The sequence below is a fragment of the Choloepus didactylus genome, chromosome 21 (assembly GCF_015220235.1).
Source record: "Choloepus didactylus isolate mChoDid1 chromosome 21, mChoDid1.pri, whole genome shotgun sequence".
Taxonomy (NCBI): Eukaryota; Metazoa; Chordata; class Mammalia; order Pilosa; family Megalonychidae; genus Choloepus; species Choloepus didactylus.
The window spans coordinates 46,085,662-46,106,364 of NC_051327.1; the positions used below are offsets into that span (position 1 = coordinate 46,085,662).

At 45.6% G+C, this 20,703-nt stretch overlaps 1 protein-coding gene across 1 annotated transcript in view; it reads right to left on the reverse strand.

Annotated features, from left to right (window-relative positions):
• The window catches only part of ITGAD (integrin subunit alpha D), a 43,256-nt gene extending 23,766 nt beyond the window's left edge, over positions 1 to 19,490 (reverse strand). The window contains 9 exon segments of the mRNA XM_037813821.1: positions 3,806 to 3,900; positions 3,903 to 3,953; positions 5,546 to 5,676; positions 8,848 to 8,962; positions 9,069 to 9,139; positions 9,270 to 9,373; positions 11,585 to 11,698; positions 13,302 to 13,363; positions 19,476 to 19,490. Coding sequence (XP_037669749.1) covers positions 3,806 to 3,900; positions 3,903 to 3,953; positions 5,546 to 5,676; positions 8,848 to 8,962; positions 9,069 to 9,139; positions 9,270 to 9,373; positions 11,585 to 11,698; positions 13,302 to 13,363; positions 19,476 to 19,490 — 758 coding nt within the window.
• Between the last annotated feature and the right edge of the window lie 1,213 nt (positions 19,491 to 20,703).

A 20,703-nucleotide genomic window follows, 5' to 3' on the forward strand; every position in this document is an offset into this window, starting at 1 on the left:
AGACCCCTATCCCACACTTTATACAAAAATTAACCCAAAATGGATCAAAGACCTAAATATAAGAGCCAGTCCCATAAAACTCCTAAAAGAAAATGTAGGGAAGCATCATCAAAATCTTGTGGTAGGCAGTGGTTTCTTAGACTTTATACCAAAAGCATAAGCAATGGAAGAAAAAAAATAGATAAATGGGACTTCTCAAAATTAAATACTTTTGTGCTTTAAGAAAGTGAAAAGGCAGTCCTCTCAATGGGAGAAAATATTTGGAAACCACATATCTAATAAGGGTTTGATATCCAGAATATATGAAGAAATCCTACAACTCAACAACAAAAAGACAAACAACCCAATTAAAAATGGGTAAAAACTTCAATAGACCCTGTTCCAAAGAGGAAACCCAAGTGGCTAAAAAGCACATGAAAAGATGCTCAACATCGCTAGCTATTAGGGAAGTGCATATGGAAAGCACAATGAGATATCATTTCACACCTACTAGATTGGCCACTACTGAAAAAACAGACAGAAAACTACAAGTGTTGCAGAGGATGTGGAGAAATAGGAACACTTATTCACTGCTGGTGGGGCAGTTTAATGGTTCCTCAGGAAGCTAAGTATAGAATTGTCATATGATCCAGCATTCCGCTACTAGGCATATTCTCAGAAGAACTGAAAGCAGGGACATGTACAGACATTTGCATACCAATGTTCATAGTGGTATTATTCACAATTGCCAAAAGTTGGAAACAACCCAAGAGTCCATCAACCGATGAATGGATAAAAATGTGGCATGTACATATGATGGGATATTGTACAGTGGTATGAAGGAGTGAAGTCCTGATGCATCCGACAACATGGATGAACCTTGAGGACATTATGTTGACTGAAATAAGCCAGACACAAAGGACAAGTATGGTGTGGTCTCACTGATGCCAACTAATTATAATGAGCAAACTCATGGAGTTAAAATCTAGAGTATAGGTTACCAGGAGATGGAATGAAGGTAGAGAATGGGGAACTGATGCATAATTTGTGCAGAATTTTTAATAAGGTTGATTGTAAATATTTGGAAATGAATAGAGGTGATGGTAGCACATTATTGTGAGTATAATTAACAGAATGAATTATTAGTGTGATTGTGGGTGAAAGGTGAAGTTTAGGGTCATGCATGTCACTTAAAAGGAAAGCTAGAGGATAAAACATGGAACTGTATAAAACAGTGAACCCTGTTGTGGATGATGACTGTGATTAATAGTACAAATATAAAAATGTTCTTCCATGAACTAGAACAAATGTACATCACTATTACAAGGTGTTAATAATAGAGTGGTATGTGGGGAAAATATAAGTAATGCAAAATATGGACTATATTTAACAGTAATATTTTAATATTGTTTCATCAATTGTAAAAAAAAAGATACCATAACAATACTAAGTGTCAATAATGAGGGGTATAATGGCTATGGGATTTTTCTTTTTGGATCAATGAAAATGTTCTCAAATTGATTGTGGTGATAAATGCACAACTCTGTGCTTACTCTGAAAGCCACTGATTGCACACTTGGATGGACTGTATGGTGTGTGAATAAACTGTTAACAAAAAAAAGTCCATCCACTACTAAATCTCATTCCTAAGAGGAAGCAGTATGGTTCAGCTTTGGAGTCAGACTAGCTTTGGGCAAGTTAATCTCATCTCCCTGAGCCTCTGCTTCTCTCATGCAAAATGAGGATAGTAATTGTGTGGTCATTCGTCTCCAACATTGGCTCCCAATGAACCACACCTGGTTTCCTTTCCACCTTGAACCTGGCTTGGCATGTGACTTGCTTGGACCAATAGCATTGCAATGGAAGTGACCCTGGCCTAATATGCCCAGGCAACATATGGAGTGACCACAGAGAGAGGGAGAGGCCCAGCCATCCCAGCTGAGCCCAGCCTTCCAGCCAACCCCAGGTATGGGATTCCCACCAAGCCACCAGGTAAGGGAACGAAGGTATCCTGGTGCTCCAGCCTGAGCTGCCATCTGACAACAGCCACATGGGAGGCCCTATGAGAAAATAGCAGAAGAATCCTCCAGCTCAGCCCAGGCTTGTGAAAATAAAGTTATCATTTTAAGCCACTAGGTTCTGAAGCCACTTGTTAGGCACCCATGAATAACTGAGACAGAGAGTATCAGGTTATCCCAAGGATGATATGAGTGCCATGCAGGTAAGGATTAATTATATGGTATATTATATGGTATATGGTCTATGTATTAATTATATGGTAGCTATTACAGAAGATTGAAAATTTAAGGATATGCTCATATAACTATGAATGTACGCATAACACATACATGTGTGGATAAATTTAGCACAGCAATCTCTATAATGCCAAAAATAAAACAGAAAACAACCTAAAGATTCAGAATTAGGGAAGTGGTTTAGCAAATCCTGACCCAGTCCCTTGGTGGAAAAGAACACAACCATTCATATAAAAACAAGGAAGACTGCAAATACAGAACAGGCATATACTACTAAATTGCTCAATGAAGAAAACAGGATGAAAATAGTTTCTGCTCTGGTAGTGACTATATACGATACAACCGAATAAAAACAAGGATGAAAATGACACGGTGTTCCACTGGTGGGATTTATCTGTTCATTTGCTACAAAACTGTGAGGTGAAGGCTAGGGGGGCTGTGGGTAATACTTATTTTTTCAAAAGTTTCCCTAACATCCTTGCCATTTTATCTCTTTTTTTTTTTTAATGTTATTACTTTTAAAAAAGAAACCCAGTCAGTGGGAGGTGGGGGTTGGAGCCGGGTCCAGCTTTGAGGTGGCTTGGCTCTGAGGAGTGGGGAGACCACTGGGAGAAGCAGTGGCATTCTGGGGGTGGGGAGCAGGACGGGAGTTGATGAGACCCACCCCCTCCCCACACCTCCTTTACCTTTTTCCTCCCCAGCCCCCCCCCCCCCCTCCCGGGACAAACTTGTCCAATAACCTGGGAGAACCTCAACAGGCGTGGAAGGTCCCCATATGGGGGACTTGAGATGGGAAGTGCCCCCGTTAGGCTTTAAACTCAAGGGACAAAGGCTTTCCTAGTCGCCCAGTACTAGGGGGCCGGCATTCAAGGCATAAGAGCACCGCCCCACCGCCCCACCCCTCTCCCCAGAAGTAAAAAGAGTGTCTGGCAGCAGCCTCCCTCGCTCAGCTCTTCTCCAGAATGACCGACAGTGCAGTGCCCATGGGGTACAGAAGTCAGGGCACCCAGACATTCAGCTCAGTTCCCTCCCACAGAACCCACAATCTTCTGTCCTAGCCCCCTGACCTAAGTCATTTTCTGCGTGGACCGCCTGGCGTCCTCCACGGTGCTGGAAGGCACTTAGTAGGAGCTCAGTTAACATAGAGAGAGGGCATCCATGGGCCAGGAGGGGGTGAGTGGGAGAAAGGCACAAAGAAGATGCTTGGCCAACTTAAAGGGTACAATCCCAAATCCCCGGGGTACCCAGGAAGCAAGCGGGGAGCCGGGATGGGAGTCCAGTTGGGTCTAAACCCAAACCCATGCCTCTGACTGCCCAGTGAGCTCCCAGGCTCCAGCCTCTCCGGGACCAGCAAAGGGGAAACACGACTGCAAAGGCGACCAGTCGCGTGGCAGGAAGATCTGGCAGAGTGCGAGGGGGCAGGAACGCTCCAGGGAAGAGCCTCTGCCTGCGGCCCCCACTCGCCCCTTTTTTATCCGCCTTTCCCCCAGGAGGCTCCCTCAGCCTCGGATACCCAGCACTGGGAGGGGATGTAGCAGCCGCCTGAGCAGGCAGGACGAGGAGGCACTTACACTACTTTCGAGATGCCGGTGGCCGTGTACGTCAGGCCTTTCAATTGCACGATGGGGTCCAGGAGGCGCCGAGGGCTCCGGGCTGGCCTGGAATCTGGGTGAAGGTGAAGTGGATCTCGAAGAGGTTCGAGTACTGCATCAGAGAGAACTGCAGAGAGCCAGAGAGGGGCCGCGGGGCCCGGGGGCTGCTTGTTTGTTTCAATAAACTTTTTATTTTGGAATAATCTTGAATTTACAAACCACTTTCCTTGAGTTTTTGAGCCCCTATAAATAATATACTGAAACCCAGAAAAAAAATTGGCCCCAAAATACCAAAAGAAAACTGGAAAATTGAAACCAAATAATCCTTCTTTCCAGTCTACAAAGCATCATACAGTCAAGGACAGTAAGTAACTATTAAAGTTAGATTGTGAACATTTGACATGACACCAATTTGTTAGTTATATTTCCTCACTTCTCAAGAATTTGTATATGCCCACTAGTTGCTAGGAAATGAAATAATGAGATAAAGAAGTCATGAATTACATGGAAAAAGTTAACAGACACCATCAATTACTTGACTGAGTTATCTTCAGTTAAATTTCCTAAGCAAAATTATTTAAAAATCCTTCAATGTTTTTATTTATTTTTGCCAGATATTTCACAGGTAATTTAATGTATAGCAGTAAAAATGATAATCATAATACTTTCTCACATTCATAAATCTTCTCAGACTTATTAGAAATGAATTCATTTGATTTCACAACTGTGACATAAAAAATGTACGGATTTTATCCTTCCTTTAACAGAAATCAAGACATAAAAAGGCTAAATGATTTGTTCAAGGTTGCATATTGAGTCAATGACAAAGTCAGAACTAGAATATAAGCTTTCTGTTTCTTGTTAGCTCTCTTTCTATCACATCTTTATATGTTATAAACCCAACAATACAGTTTTGCAATTTTTTTGCAGTTATCTTTTTTTTTTGTTCTAGTGCCATATATACAGCCTAACAATTCCCCTTTTAACCACATTCAAATATGTAGTTCAGTGCTGTTAATTACTTTCACAATGTTGTGCTACCAAAACTTCTCCCAAATAGAAATTCTTCATTTTAAGCCTCAATTCCCTATTCTGTACCCCTGCCCCATCCCCTGGTAACCTGTACAGTAGGACCTGTTTTTATATGAACTTAGCACACCCGAATTCAGACATATACAATTGGCAATAAAATAAATAAATAAATAAAGGCAGAGAGAGAGGGAATTAAGATTTTAAAAATTTACTTCTATCATTAATTTCTTTTATTTATTGTTGCCAAAGTGTTTATTTGCCATATATATATTTATATATATATATATATATATATATATATATATATATATATATATGTATGTAAAGTGTGTGCTAGGTATGTTCATATAAGAAATACTTATTAAATAATGGGGTTTGATGTTATGCCTGATTTTCACCTTACGGGAAGGGTCTTGGAACTAGTGGTTGCATAAAACAAGGTCCTGTTGTATTCTAGATTCTCCTCCCGCTGCTTTATAAGCAGCACGAACATTGTATTTCCTGTGGGGTGTGGCTGCATATCAAATGCCACGGGGTTTGTGGAGTTTCAAATCGACCCTGTGCAGGGACCACCCCTTGACCGTGGACACGAGCCTCAGGGAGGCACCCCTCCACTGAACCCCACCCCCGGCAATGCCAGCCCCTCCCCCCATGCCCTCACCCCGGCCTCGGGTACCCCGGCTTCACCTGGGTGTTGGTGCCCTTGAACTGGTCCATCACGGCTCTGACAAAGTTCTTCATCTGCTCAAAGTCACTTTGGTCAATGCTTCCGGAGCCGTCGATCAGGAAGGCAATGTCCGTCTCTTGATTTGGACACTCTGCAGGGAGGGAGGAGGAAACCCGGGACACAGCCCAGAAACCCTTCCTGCTCAACAGAGTCAGAGGGCCCCTCTTTCCCACCCATTTAGCCACCCATCCCCCTCCACAGAGGCACCCTAAATCCATTGCTCCAGCCCCTTCTCCTCTAGGCCAAGTCCCTGTTGCCCCCCTCCTCCCACGAGGCCTGGCAAAGGGGAGAAGCAAGTAAAGATCAGAGCCAGGTGGGCTCCTCATTCATTTACTCAACAAATAGTTGTTGAAAGCATCATTTGTCGGAGGTCAGATTTGGCAAAGTGGTTCAGAGTGAGTATTCTGGGGCTGGAGTGCCCAGGCTTAACTCAGGCAAGTTACCTAACATCTTTGGGCTTCAGTTTTCTCATCTGTAAAATGGGGGTGATAACAGTACCTGCCACGTAGGTTTGTTCCAAGAACCAAAAAAATCGCTATGTGTAGGAAGTGCGTTAGCCAGGGCCTCGCCCTCTGCAGGGTTGACCACTATCTCCACTGCCATCATCAGCCCTTCCTCTACGTGCAGAGGACACTTCTGCAGTGGCACGTGGCGTGGGGGTGGGGGGAGGAGACGATGGCTCTCCCCTGAGTCCCTTCTCAGGAATTAATCACCCAAGCAGGAGGGAGCTGCCTAGCCCAGCTTTACACCTCCTGCACCGGGAACAACTCATATCTAAACACTGACTCATAGTCTGAAGGGCCAGCCTGGCTCCAGGCTCCCCATGGGATTGGCCGAGGCCTCTGAGTCTGTTACCCAGGAAATCTGACCTAAGACCATGGCTTTCAAAAAGATCTCCTCCCTGCCCTCGTGGAGTTCACACTGTAAAAAGAAAGACCATAAGCTCATAAGTAAGAAACTTCAGGCTGACTTGAGATTTACATCAGGGACTGTGGCTTGTGGTGCTGGGTTCTTGTCCCCCACCAGCTACCCCACATCCGGCGTTGCTCCCAGGATGGTGGGTGGCCAGAAAGCTGGAACCGCAGGGCTGTGGCAACCTGCCTCCTGCCGCTGAAGGGTAAAATGCTCCCCTTCTTTCTCAGTTCCCACCCCTCCACCCCCATCATATCTGCTTAACCAGCTAGAGCTTCCCTCATTGTGAGAAGAAAGGGGAGATCACTTCCCTTCCCTACTTCCTCTAGATTTCCAGACCAGGCTGAGAACCTCTTTCTGCAGAAAGAGCCTCCCCACCTTCGTAGGAGCTTCCCCATCACATTTTGTATTTGTGCCCAGTTTGTCAGCTGCTGTGTGGAATTTCCCCCAGTGCTCTCCATCAGGCCCGCTCTGTGGCGAGTCCCATCATAATGCCACTTCTCGTTCTCAGTCCTTTTGTGCAATCCCTGGGCTTCCAACAGTAGGTGCCTGGAGGCACTGAGCTCCTCTTGAGAAACAGACCAAGCCAGCCAGGCAAGGCTGACTGAAGCTCTGGGTTCTGCCACTTTCTAACCATGGGATCTCACCTCTCTAAGCCTCAGTTTTCTCTGTCTGTAAAATGGGATCACCATTCCTGCCTCCCGGGGATGCCTGGGAGGATTCAATAAAGCAACACATGCAGGCATCCGGCATGCCTGGCTCACAGCCCACGCTTAGTGGACGCCAGGCCCTTTCACTTCCACTCAAACCTGCCTCTCCTGCCGTGGGGTTATCCTTTTGCTTCCCATTTCTATCAGGAATCCCACCTTATGAGAAGGCATTTACCTCCTTGTGTTTAAATGCCACCTCCCCTGGGTCACTCATCCCCTAACCCGGTTCACAGACTCCTGGACACACTCCTCCTACATTCTCTTTCCATCCCCCCAACTGTCTCCGCCCTCACCAGTCGGTCTGGGGATGTATCCCAGGGCCCTGGCACTGGTGACCTTATTTGGAAGAGGGCATTTGCGGATGTGATTAAGTTAAGGATCTTGAGATGAAGAGATAATCCTGGGTTATCCAGAGGCCCCTAGATGCAATCACAAGCATCTTTATAAGAGAGAGGAAGATGGAGATTAAAGACAGACAGACAGAGGGGAAGGCCATGTGACGACGGAGCAGAGAGTGACACAGCCACCAAAAGCCGGAAGAGTCAAGGAATGTCATCTCCCCTACAGCCTTCAAAACAGAGGGTGGTCCCGCCGACACCTTGCTTTCAGCCCACTGAAAATGATTTCAGACTTCTGGCCCCTAGAACTGTGAGAAAATACATTTCTGTTGTTTTAAGCCACAGGTTTGTGGCAAATTATTACAGCAGCCACAGGAAACAAATACAAGGTGTTTCTGCTGCCGCTTCACCTTCAAGCTTGAAAGCTCACCTTGCCTGGGGTCTTGGTCGCTCTGGTCCAAAGCACCGTTCCCAGTCAGCACCCTGAGTCACCCCCACCCTGGCACTCCCTAGGAGCCCTGAATCACCTGTGATGCCACAGATGAGGTCATTCATTTCCACCTCATTCCTCATCCAGACACACAGTCCTCAGCTGGGAGCTTAGTAATAGCTCTCATATATTCTGTACCAGGCACGTGGCTCTAAGTACTTCATATATATGAAATCCTTTACTTCCCATAACCACCCCTATTAGCCAGCCTCATTTGACTGGTGAAGAAACTGAAGCCCAGGGAGTGAAGTCACATGCCCAAGGACCCAGAGAACTTGAACTTGGGCACCACCGCTATGCAAATGGACTCAGAGAGATAACCACCACCGTGCCTGCAGGCTCTGCTCTCTGTTGCAGGCATCAGTGCAGGCAAAACTGTACATTGCATTTTCCACAGCCCTAAGGTTTGCTAGTTTGGAGAGCTGTGAAAGCTCGCAGAACTGTCTCCCACCTGGATTTGTCATCCTCACCACACGCCTTCACTTTCTTCCAAAAGTGTAACAAATGTCCCTGCACCTGTTGGCAACTGCAAAACCCTCATGCTTCCCCTCTCCAACCCTGGCAGCTGGGGCTCCCCTCTGTCCCATCTGAATCTTCACCCCTCCACCAGCTTGGGGCTCCTGCCCCTAGCCACTCTCTCTGCCTGGCCAGAACGGGCTCCCACCCTCTCTTGGGCTTGCTGAGGCTCTCTGAGCCCCACTCAAGCCTCCGGGAAGGGGCCATGTGCCCTGGGAGTTGAGTCGCAGGCCTCTTGCACTGCCCTCCCTGCAGCGCCCCGCCGTGCACAGAGTCGCTGTTTCAGGTGGACCTACCGGGCAGGGTGGCTGGGAAGGTCCGGATGAGCTGCAGGTGGGAGCCCAACAGGAGGCAGGAGCTTTTTGCATACATGTTCTCTCCACAGGCTCTGTGCATGGTTGGGCCACAGGCCTGGGGGCAGAGGCCTGCGTGGGCAAGGGGCCCTCCCAGAGCACCTGCTCCTCTTCTACTCTCTGCCCTTCCCCTCAGGACCCTCCTGAGACTTGGGGCAACTCACCAGCAGCCAGGAGGAGTTGGTGGCAGCTGCCAGGGACAGGCCCAGGGACATGTTCACGGCTTCTGGGGGGACTGAGGTCAGACACACATGGTCACACTCATGGGCACACCCTCATTTGTGGGGAGAGTCTGGGCTGGAGGCTGAGAAGGGACGCTCAGTCCAGAAGGGCGAGAGTCCCGCTTCCTGGGGCGCGACACTCACTGTGCAGAGGGAGGGGCTGGCATGTTCCCGTGGTGGCCACACAGTCGTACAGCCGTCCTGTTTGGTTGACCGCCACCACCTCCAGAGGGGCTCCCACCACGAGTCTGGGGGTATACCATGACATACAGTCGCAGAGGGGTGGGAGCAGAGGGCCCTCTGGGGTGAAGAAGTATCGGGAGATAGGGAAGCAGGACTTTGTGACTTCTTGACATTTGCCACTGGGGAGGTGCTCAAAAATCAGGGCCTATGTTTAACCCATATATGCCTGAGGAACATTCTGGGGGTTTTGTTTATTTGTTTTTGTGTTAAAATTCACCCAAAATAAAGCTATTCAAAACCAAAATGGCATTTCACAACCATGGGGAGGTCCAGGTGAATTCTAAGGTACCATCCTTCTGGGGGAACTGGATCCCCCCAAGTTCAAATGAAACGTTTCCTGAAGCCATAAGCTACCGCAACAAATAAGTGATTCTGTAATTAATTGGACAATTTCAATATAGTGCAAAGGATTTACATTGGACTATTTAAAGCAGCTGTAACAGAATCCACATCTATATGTATAGTCATATAAAGGCAATAATTTATTTGCAAAATTCTCCAAAAGGAAAAAAATTTTAATTTTGGGGAAAATTTTGTCACTACTCATAACCCCTCCCCCCATGACAAAACTAGTCAAATAAGTTTCCTTCCAGAGATCCCTTGCTTTAAGGAAAGTTGAAAACCGTATCGTCTGTCCAAGACTTGGCTGATGAAAACTGAAACAAAAGGTTGAAGAAGTTGTGATTTGGGACCTGCTGGTACAAATGAGTGAACAAACTTGTAGGCTGAGTGATTGGCCAGCTTGCTTTCTCTTTACCCCAACCCATTCCCGACATGGAGGCTCAACATTTTCAGCTGGGGGGTTACTGGTTTAGTGGGAATAATAACCATCATCCAACTGTATATAGTTTACTTTATTGTACATACTGGTGAATGGTGGTCAACCAGGAGTTTTATATTCCTTAAAAAAAAAAATGGGTGTGGAGGTGGCCTGAAAATGAATCAATGGCGATAGAAGTTGGAACATCGGCTACCTTTGGATTTGCTGCTGGGTGTCAGGTGATGGGGGTAGAGAGCTAGGGACCCTCTACAGTGTGGGAAGGACAGGGAATATTCTGTCTTGATCTAGTGGTGCATCTGTAGATTCATAAAATTAATTGAGTTGGAAACTCCAGGCTCCAGGCTGGTGCACTCTAGTCTGTTATGTTTCAAAACAGACAAATGGAGAAAAGGCAAAACCCTGGCAACCTGGCACAAACTTCTGTCTTCCCTGGCCCGGGAAGGATAAGTGTGCCCTGGATGCTTCCTCTAGACCAAAGGAAACCCTCCTGTCCCCTCAGGCTCATGCATGGCCAGCGCCCCCTCTCCTGTGAAGTTTTCTGAAGCTTCCCCTCCTGGGCTGGACCTCTCCCCTCTCCTGTTGCTGCCAGAGGTGAACTCCTTGAGTGCCTGTCTCTAACACATGAGAACGGGAGCTCCTGGAGACAGGGCTGGGTACAGAATTTAGGGGTCCCCATGCAAAATTAAAATGTTGGGCCTCTCATTCAAAAAGCAGGAAAAAAGCTTTCCCCTTTCCTCTGCTCTCTCTTTCCTTTTCAAAACCTGCCATGGTGCTTATTATTTTCTATTGAGTGTCACACTCCTGAGGGCACAGGGGTACCACATGGGACTTTGCAAACCCTCACAAGGGCCCCACCTAGCAGCTGCAGGAGGGGCACCACTGGACTCTGATCTTTCTCTGTTCATGTTTAGCACTCCCCACCCCGCCCCAGATTGGAGGATGCAGGGGTAATGGAGAGCAGAGAGGGATGGGAAAAAGTGAAGCAGGTGGTCAAGAACTCACCCTGGGGAGGTATGGGGAGGTGGGGGACCACGTCTCCAAAACCCCAGCGAATCTCCCTTGTCCCACCACTCTTTACAAATCCAAAGATAAAATTAAGAATGTCACGAGGGTGACCAAAGAGAATCAAACCCTCCAAGTGCAGGCATCTCCATCGGAGCGCGGGCCCTGGGAATGGTTCTAGTGGCATCCAGGGGACCACTGGCCCTGCCTGGGGCCAGATTCAAGACTTCCTTACAAGGCCATGTCTTGCCCAGAGTTATGTGGCCCTTTCTGGGATCACGAATAATGTGTAGTAGTGTCAGAAGCTTGGGAGGAGTCAAGGAAAGGCTTCTCATCCATCCTGCGCCTCTTCCAGAACCCCTCCTGGGCGTGCCATGTGGGCCATGGATGGGGTTGGTGGAAGCGGGCAGGTGGGCGAGAGAGCGGGGCTTACCGAGATGGGCCAAACTGGGCTACACTCTGCCCAAAGCTGGCTCCGTCCTCTTGGAAGAGCGTGGGCTCCTCCACATCCAGGTTGAATCCATGAGAGCAAGGGAAGCAAGCAAGACTGAAGAACAGGAGGGGCTGGGGGTTAGAGAAGCCCCATCCCGTCTGTCCCCCTGACCTCTTAGGGTCTGAATGTCTGCCTGGCTCCCTACCTTCCAACTTCGTTATTGAAGCTGGCCACCTGTTTGCTTCCCGCCCCTCTCCCTCCCTGAAAACCAACCAAACCCCAAAGCCAAGGGCCCCGATCCAGGGAATCTCTCCTCCAGGACCTCCAGAGGACAGCCGCAATCTGAAATTAGGCCGCCCATCCAGTGTGTTAGATCGGGAGTGCCCCGTAAAGACAAGGTGGCCATACAATTCATTGTCTAAACTAAAACTTTGCCAGGGACATTAGGTCCCTGTTCCAGCGTCTCCTTGTATAGACGGGGATCCAAGCTCCGGAAGAGATTTAGGATTCTTTGATTAATCCTTTGTAATTATTTGTTTTCCATGTCTCCCTCCCTTGGTGGCAGCCTAAGGGGGCTGGGACCACGTCTGCCCTGTCTTCTGGTGCCTGCTGCAGGGCTGGGCACTTAGCGGGTATCTGTTGAGTGTGGACTGACTGAATGACCACAGAGCCGGGATCCAAACCCACACTTCTGATAACCTTCCCCTCCCTGGAGACAGGGCCAGACCCCTATATTTTAAGGACTTTTTCCGACTCCCCCACTCCCAAGCAGCCATCCCTCCTCCTCCTTCCTCCTAGAATTCCCAGCTGTGTCGGGAAGCTCTAAAGGGGGCAGCTGTCAGCTCAAGCAGTGACAGGCAGGGTTCAGAGGCCTGAAGTGGGGGTTTCTGGGCAGAAGTGCAATGTCGGGAATTTGTTCAGGGTGCTGGGACCATCACTGGGGTCACTGGGCCATGTGCCTTGCCTCCTACACTTTCCTGCCTTCAAGCAAATCTGTCTTCTGATCCTTGAAAGCAGCTCCTATGTTCTGCTAAGTGGCAGGATACCAGGGCTCTCAGCCCCAAGCCCCCCAGGGCCCAGGCAGGTAGTATCAGTGAGTGAAGAGGGTGGGTGTGATCCCCAGGGGATGGGGGAGCTTTGAAGCTTGTGCCCTTCCTAAAGGGAACAGCCACTACTAAGCTCCAGGACCCAGAGCTGCCAGACCCTCCCATTTCTCCAGAGAAGCTGGAAATAATTATTTGGGGGGGGGGGGGCGGCTTGTGGGGTGGAAACTGACTTCTAAATGACACACAAAGCTTGAATGTGGTCCTGATACAGTTTCCAATCTCTGGACTATTCTTTTGGGAACGGTGGGACAGCCTCCCTGAAATAAAGCCTCGGGTGAACCGAGATCCCAAAGAGGTGGTATCCAAGTGTATTCCTTCTCTGTTCCTTCTGTGGCCTCCTCCTCCCTGGGGGATGCTGGGACAGACTCCCCTCACCCCCACACAGTGCCACACCAGGAGTGAGAAGGAGGGAGCATAACCTACAAGCCTCTTGAGGTTGTCTCACCTCTGCTCAGGACACACCTTTCCCCAGATTCCAGGCCAAAGCTCCTCTCCAGGAGGATCCTTCTCTGCCTTCAGCTCCTCTGGAGAGCTGTGTAAACTGACCACTAGCCCCCAGCCAGAAGGATGACCCCACGCAGCTCCTCCCCAGCCCTGAGGGGCCCACTCACCACCCAGGAGCAGCAGAGCTTGAGAAGCCATCACCGAGCAGCACACAGAGGGAAGTGGAGGGCTGGTGACAGAGCCCAGAGGGTGCTTAGCGTTTAGGGGGTAGCTAAAGTAATGACTCAGGGCCTCAAAGTGCAGGGGGAGGGGCACAGCAGGGAAGAGGATTTTGGTTAATCATAGAATGGGGGCAGGAGGCCAACGACAGCCTTGGCTTCCCCTTACCACCTACTTCAGCCTCGCTTCCGTCTACAGGATCTGGCTGTCCCAGTGGACCACCTTCCCCAGCCCTTTGAATCAAGAGGATACCCAGGGGGTCACTGTAGCTCTCTGGGACCCTGGAAACCAGGCTGATCACAGGTGGAAGGGGAGGAAGCAGAACAGAGAGCTGGAGCAAAGATGGGAGCCTAGAGAGGGTCAGACCATCACCTTAGATGGCAATGCGGGGCATGGTGGGTGGGGGTTAGGGGCGAGCTGGGTCAGACCCCCATCAAAAGGAGAATGAGTAGCCAAACTATGATAAATTCATACTATGGACTACTATCCAGCAATTTAAAAGAATGAATGACAAACACATGCCACAGCATGGATAAATCTCAACAAGTTTATCTTAAGTGAAAGAAACCCAACTCCAGAGTGCATGCCGTAGAACGGGCAAATCTAGCAAACTATCTATGAAGAGAGAAATCAGAAAAGTGATTGCTTCAGGTGGGATGGAAAGGAAACATTTAACACCAGTTAAATTTAACCTTTAACAACATTTAATATTTTGAAATTTGTCAAAATTTGGAGGAGGGAAGGTAGATACACAGGTGGTTGTTATTTATTCTCTGTAGTTTTCTGTGTTTGAAATATTCCAAAATTAAGCATAAATAAATAAATGTTTCTCAAAAACATGAAAAAAAAAAAGTCCAGCTATAAAAACCCAGGAATAGGCTTAGAAGGTCAAAATATATGGCAAAATCCCTAACTATGGCATAAATTGTTTTATGTATATATGTGATGGTTATTTAAAACAATTAAAAATTAGATTGTGTCAAGTACAAGCAATATAAAATAATTTCCTAAACAAAAATTTTACTTCACATAAAATTCCTCTGAGCTGATATTTAACAGACAGAGGAAATTCATTTTGACGCAATGATGTTACCTTTTTGGGTTCTGGCCGCTGACTTTGAGACTGATGTACCTACTTCCATATAAAGACTGTCAAGGCCAAGTTGAGCAACAGACGTTTCCCTCTTGTGCTAAGAAGTCTATAGCAGGCAGCACCCCTATCATCAGCTCTGTGGACTCAAGAACCACAAAATAATTTGTGTTTGGAGCCACACAATAATATATATATATTTTTTTGATGATTCCCCTTAATCCGGAAATTTAAAGATCCCTTCATTTCCTCCATCTTCATTACACTTCGTCTTTTGGACATGACCTTGAATGACAGCACATTTCTTACATGATCTTTAATTTTGGACTTCCCTCCCCAAGTGATGCTTGATGCTAATTTTGCTGATTTCAGTAACTCTAAAGGCTTCTAACTTTGCCTCAATTGTATTATTGCTTATCTCAGCAAAGTTTTTTGTTTTCCACTCACTTTTAGTGAACACTAAGGGCAAAATGCAATAAGATTTTTAAGGATTTGCAATTTGTGCATGATTGTTCTGTAAACCCATAACCTCTCTAATAAAGAAAAAAAATTCTCAGAAAAGAAAAAACAACATATTTAATAATACTTTCAAACTGGTTTGAGGAAAGATATTTTTGCAAACTTTCACAAGAATGATTCATGTCTATCCCAACAATTGATCAGATTAAGTTCCACATCCAGTGTTTTGGTCTGTTTTGCTTTTTTTCCTACTCCTTATTTCAATTAAACAAGAAAACCCTAATTCATAATTATAGGTTACCAGAAATGGCAGTTGTACTGAAGGCTGTGTATGATAGTTCTGGATTTTCAGGTACAACATGAACCTGTAAGTTATGGTGGTGCTGTCAACCGAGAAATAACAAACCAAGCTGCAAAGCAACAAAGACATTTATTTGGGATCTTAGAATTGCAAGTTGGGGAGAACAGATTCAGGTAGCAACCCAAATAGTGTCTCGTTTTGGCTTTTCCAGGTAAGGGTTTTTTAAGAAAAAGAAGATTAGATAAGTTGTTATATAGTCCCTCAGGTTAGTGTGTGTGTGTGTGTGTGTGTGTGTGTGTGTGTGTTTTATGGTGTTTGGATGTCCTTGGGGTGTTAAGGAACACTGTTGCTTGAGGCTTTGCATACTTTGGCAGGGTGTGATATTTGAGTGATTTTTGCCCAAGAGTAATCTCCAGAATGAACCCCCAACTCCATTATAAATCTCTTAGCCATAGTAACTCTATTTTGTTTGATTTCTTTTAACATTTCCCCCTTTTGATCAAGATCTTTCTCTGAAAGCATCACTGATTAACATTTGGTGTTTTTTTTTTAGTTATATATTTTATTAAATGAAGCTTTATTTTGAGATGTGTGTTGATTCACATGTAGTTGTATCTTTTTTTCCATTTTTAAAATTGTGAACTTTAATATATAACTTTCAATGTATGATTTCACAAGTATTTAGAGAGCAAATCTCAAAGAAAGTCATGGGTCACAGTTCCACAATTTCAGCCATTTCCATTATTGTAAAATATAACATACATACAGAAAGGTGTCATCTCTTGGTGTACAGCTCAACAAGCAGTCATACAGGTAATTTCAAAAATTGCTATGGGTTACAGTTCCACAATTTCAGTTCTTTCCTTATTATGCAATACAAAGAATATATTGAAAGATGAAGACTTTCAAGGCACAATTCAATGAGCAGCTATGGAGCAAATCCCAAGGGATGATATAGGCTACAGTTCCACCATGTCATTTACTTCCTTCCAGCCATTCCAACACCCCAGCATCCAAATATATATATATATAAAGTTTCAGTATTCGTAGACCTTTGTTCAATCTTATCTTGTTTGTTGCTACCCCTTCCTCTCACTTAATTGTTTCTCCATCTTTAGGGGTGTCTAGGCAGTGAGCACCCTGTTCTAGTTTGCTAATGATGCCAGAATGCAAAACACCAGAGATGGATTGGCTTTTAGAAAATGAGGTTTATTTGGTTACACAGTTACAGTCTTAAGGCCATAAAGTATCCAAGGTAACGCATCAACAATCAGGTACCTTCACTGGAGGATGGCCAATGGTGTCCAGAAAACCTCTGTTAGCTGGGAAGGCACGTGGCTGGTGTCTGCTCCAAGTTCTGGTTTCAAAATGGCTTTCTCCCAGGACGTTCCTTTCTAGGCTGCAGTTCCTCAAAAATATCACTCTTAGTTGCACTTGGGGTGTTTGTCCTCTCTTAGCTTCTCTGGAGCAAGAGTCTGCTTTCAACAGCCATCTTCAAAATGTCTCTCATCTGCAGCTCCTGTGCTTTCTTCAAAGTGACCCTCTTGGCTGTAGCTCCTCTTCAAAACATCACTCACAACTGCACTAAGTTCCCTCTGTCCGTCAGCTCATTTATATGGCTCCAGTGACTCAACTTAGACCCACCCTGAATGGGTGGAGCAACACCTGCATGGAAATTATCCAATCAGAGTCATCACCCACAGCTGGGTGGGGCTCATCTCCAAAGAAACACTCAAAGAATTACAATCTAATCATCTGCCCACACAAGATTACATCAAAGATAATGGCATTTGGGGGACACAATATATTCAAACTGGCACACACCCTAACTTGTTCATATTAAAAGAGGGTGTCAACTCAACATTTGGTATTAATCCCTCGATGCCAGGGAGGCTCATCCCTGGGAGTTATGTCCCATGTTAGGGGGAAGGTAGTGAGTTTCTTTGCAGTTTGGCTTGTGGGGAGGCACATTTGAGCAACAAGGAGGTTTTCAGGGTGTGGCTCTTAGGCATTGATTGTAATTAGGCTTAGTTTCATCATTACAGAAATAAGTTTCATAAATGCAAGCTTCAAGATCAAGAGCTTAGCTATAATAAGAAAAAGGATTAGCATGATTTGAAACATGATGTGAATCCAGTCTCCCCAGGATCTAAGATTTACCCAACTAAATAAGTCCCAAGCTCAGGGTTTCCTAGTTCATGTAATATCTTCTCTTTGATGTCTTTAATGTTTGGTGACCTTTTTCAGATTGGTTTACATAGATACAACATTGTTATCCTAAGAGAGCTCATGCTCCACCTTGTCGAGCTGTAAGGATATCAAGTGCTCTGTGATTTTGCAGGACAACTTTTGCTAGGCTGTCTACCTTGAGTTGTAGGTTCTCTATTGCCTTGATGGTAGTATTAAAGATGCCTCAAGAGTTCTGGATATGTCTCAAATGTATTTTTCTACTTGGGTAATTCCATGGAACCAAGTAGAACTTCCTAGAAAATTGCAGCCTGTACCAGGTCTTAAAATAAGTGGGTTGGATTCTGTGCTGTCTCTTTTAGGTCTGACTTGATAAGCAAAAGATCCTAAGTTAGTTAAACCCTTTGTTTCTAACTGTCCCTCTTCTCTGGATCAGGAAGTAAGGCTTTTATTGTGCAGGTCCCACTCCAGGCTGGTGGTAAAGATATTTATGCATGTTTTTCCACATAGGAAGAAATAGCCTGTGCTGTCCAAACTGATAATTAAAGTTTTATCTTTAATTTAGCAGTTTGGTTCCTACCTTACTCAACCTCCATATATGGAGGCATCTGCATTGTCACAGGCAAAGTCTAAAAATTTGTAGGGCCTGATAGAGTATGAACAATGGACATTGTGTGTAGTTTATATAATACATTTTGGAAATGGTTATAATGGAGTGAAGGGAGGTTAGGAACTTGTGTCCAAGTGATGCTTGAGAATGGGTCTAGAGATACAACATGATTGTCAGTTATAGATAAGGGCTACAGTTGCATTCCAATGCCAAAAAAAATTTCCAGGGGTAGAAGAGGCTGTTTCACTTAAGTTGAAGTAATAAGCCTCAGATTCATCTTAGCAGCATTATATTTGATTATTGTGTCATCATAGAAAGTCTGCCATTTACCTTCCTCTTGGTGATAATACAGAGCTTGATTGCAGAGTTTGGCTGGAATAGTGCATGGTTAAGGTCCCATGCCATTATGCAAAGACAAACATTCATTACAGTTGGGGTAATTTGTGCTATGGGGGCCCATTTCTCTTCAAGAGTAAAGCATGTCCAATTGGGGTGAGCATTTCAGACATTTATCTACTGAGTGTCCATCCCTTTTGTCCCATACTTGGTCTGTATGAAATATGCCTACCATGTTTATCCAGGTTTCTATGTCTATGGGTTCAGCCAATAATTGGGATCCTTCCATGGAGTCTAAATTAGTGCAGATCCAGGAACTTGATTGCCTAGATCAGCAGAGTTTCATGTGGCTGGGAAAAAAAGGATGGTGAATGGCAAGGGACCAGAAAGAGAGGGTTAGGATGAAAATGAGGAGTTTAAAGGGGGAAGGATTCATTACAGGAGTGACAAAGATGGACTGGGGGGTACCAAAGAAAGGGTAAGGGTGAAACAAAAATGTGAATAAGAGAGCTATTGGAATAATAATGAAGATTATAGACTTCCTGGAAATGGCAGAGTAGGTGAGGTGGAACAGGCTTCTCCTTCTCTGTGCAACTAACTAGAAAGGGGCAGGAGAACACCAGGGACTGTGGTTCTGGGATGCAGCCAGCCCCAGAGGGTCCCCCACAGTATGTGGAGGGGACCGCCAACAAAAAACGGAGGAGAGATGGTGGCTGGAGGGACAAAATGAGTGTGTTCCCTGTCCAGACTGCACCTCCCAGGCCAGTAGCAGCAAAAGTGCCACTGGGCAAGGGAGTGAGCAGTAACTCTCCATTCCTGTCCACCTACCTTGACTGTTTGCTGGGTGGAGTGTGTGTGTGTGTGTGTGTATGTGTGTGTGTGTGTGTGTGCGCATGCTCCTCCACAGACAGACAGAGGGGAGCTCCCATGTGGAAACCCAGCAGGTGGCAGTTGTTTCCCCCCCATGGATGTCCAGAGGGGGTGTGCAATGGCGAGGAGGGGGGAAAGGAGAGGTGCCATACCAGCAATTGGGGGCAACTGCCATATCCCAGAGACTCCTGGGCACAAGGCAGGCAGAGAACCAGCAGGCAGGGCCCCTTTCCACCTGCGGGGTGCCCTTGATCAGTTTCCCTACCTACCTGCTGGGGGCCCATGTTGCAGCCCCAGGACTGGGATTCCCTAAAGCGCATGGAGATCCGGTGCTTTGATTGGTTCCCCACCTGGTTTGGACTCTGCCCACCACAAAGAGGAGTTTGTGGAAGACCTACTTGAGAGCACCACCTGCTGGTAGATTAGGAAAACTGCACTCCAGCAAAACAAATTTTATATAAAGGCTCAGTTAATTCTGCACTTGCAAAAATAACCCTATCAAGATGAGCAAATGCCCTGAAGCCAGCAGAAAATCACAAAGCACTTGAAGGATATAGAAGATATGGACAAGCCAAATGAACAAATTAAAAAGTTGGAAGAGGCACAACATTTGGAGCAATTAGTCAAAGAAGTACACACAAATATCAATATTATGGCTCAGGATATAAAGAACATGAAGAAGACCCTAGAAGAACATAAAGAAGAATGTGCAAGAGTAAATAAAAAAAAAAAATAGTGGACCTTATGGAAAGAAAAGATACTGTTGATCAAATTAAAAATTTTCTTGAGACACATAACACCAGATTTGAAGAAGTAGAGGAACAAATTAGTGACCTTGAAGATAGGGTGATGGAAAGTGAAAGCACAAAAGAATTAATGGTGAAAAAAAAATGAACATTTTGAAATGGATCTCAGGGAAATGATGAACAACATGAAGTGCACAAGATAAGATAATAATCATTGCTGTTCCAGAAGGTGAAGAGAAGAGTAAAGAGCTAGGAAGAGTATTTGAAGAAATTGTAGGGGAAAACTTCTCAACCCTTTTAAATGACATAAATATGCAAATTAAAGATGCCGAACAAACTCCAAAAAGAATAAATACAAATAAACCTACTCCAAGACATATACTGATTACATTGTTAAATGCTGAAGAGGAGAAAGTTCTCAAAGTGGCAAGGGAGAAGTGATTCACCACATCAAGGGAGACAACATAAGACTATGTACTGACTACTCAGCAGGCACCATGGAGGAAAGAAGGCAGTGGTATGACATATTTCAGATTCTAAAAGAGAAAAACTGCCAACCAGGAATTCTTTACCCAGCAAAGCTTTCCTTCAAAATTGAAGGGGAGTTTAAAATCTTCACAGACAAACAAATGCTGAGAGAATTTGTTAACAGGAGACCTGCCCTGCAAGAATTACTAAGGGAGCTCTAGCAGCTGAGAAAAAAAGAACGGAGACACCTGGAGAAGAGTACAGAAGTGAAGAGTTATTAGTA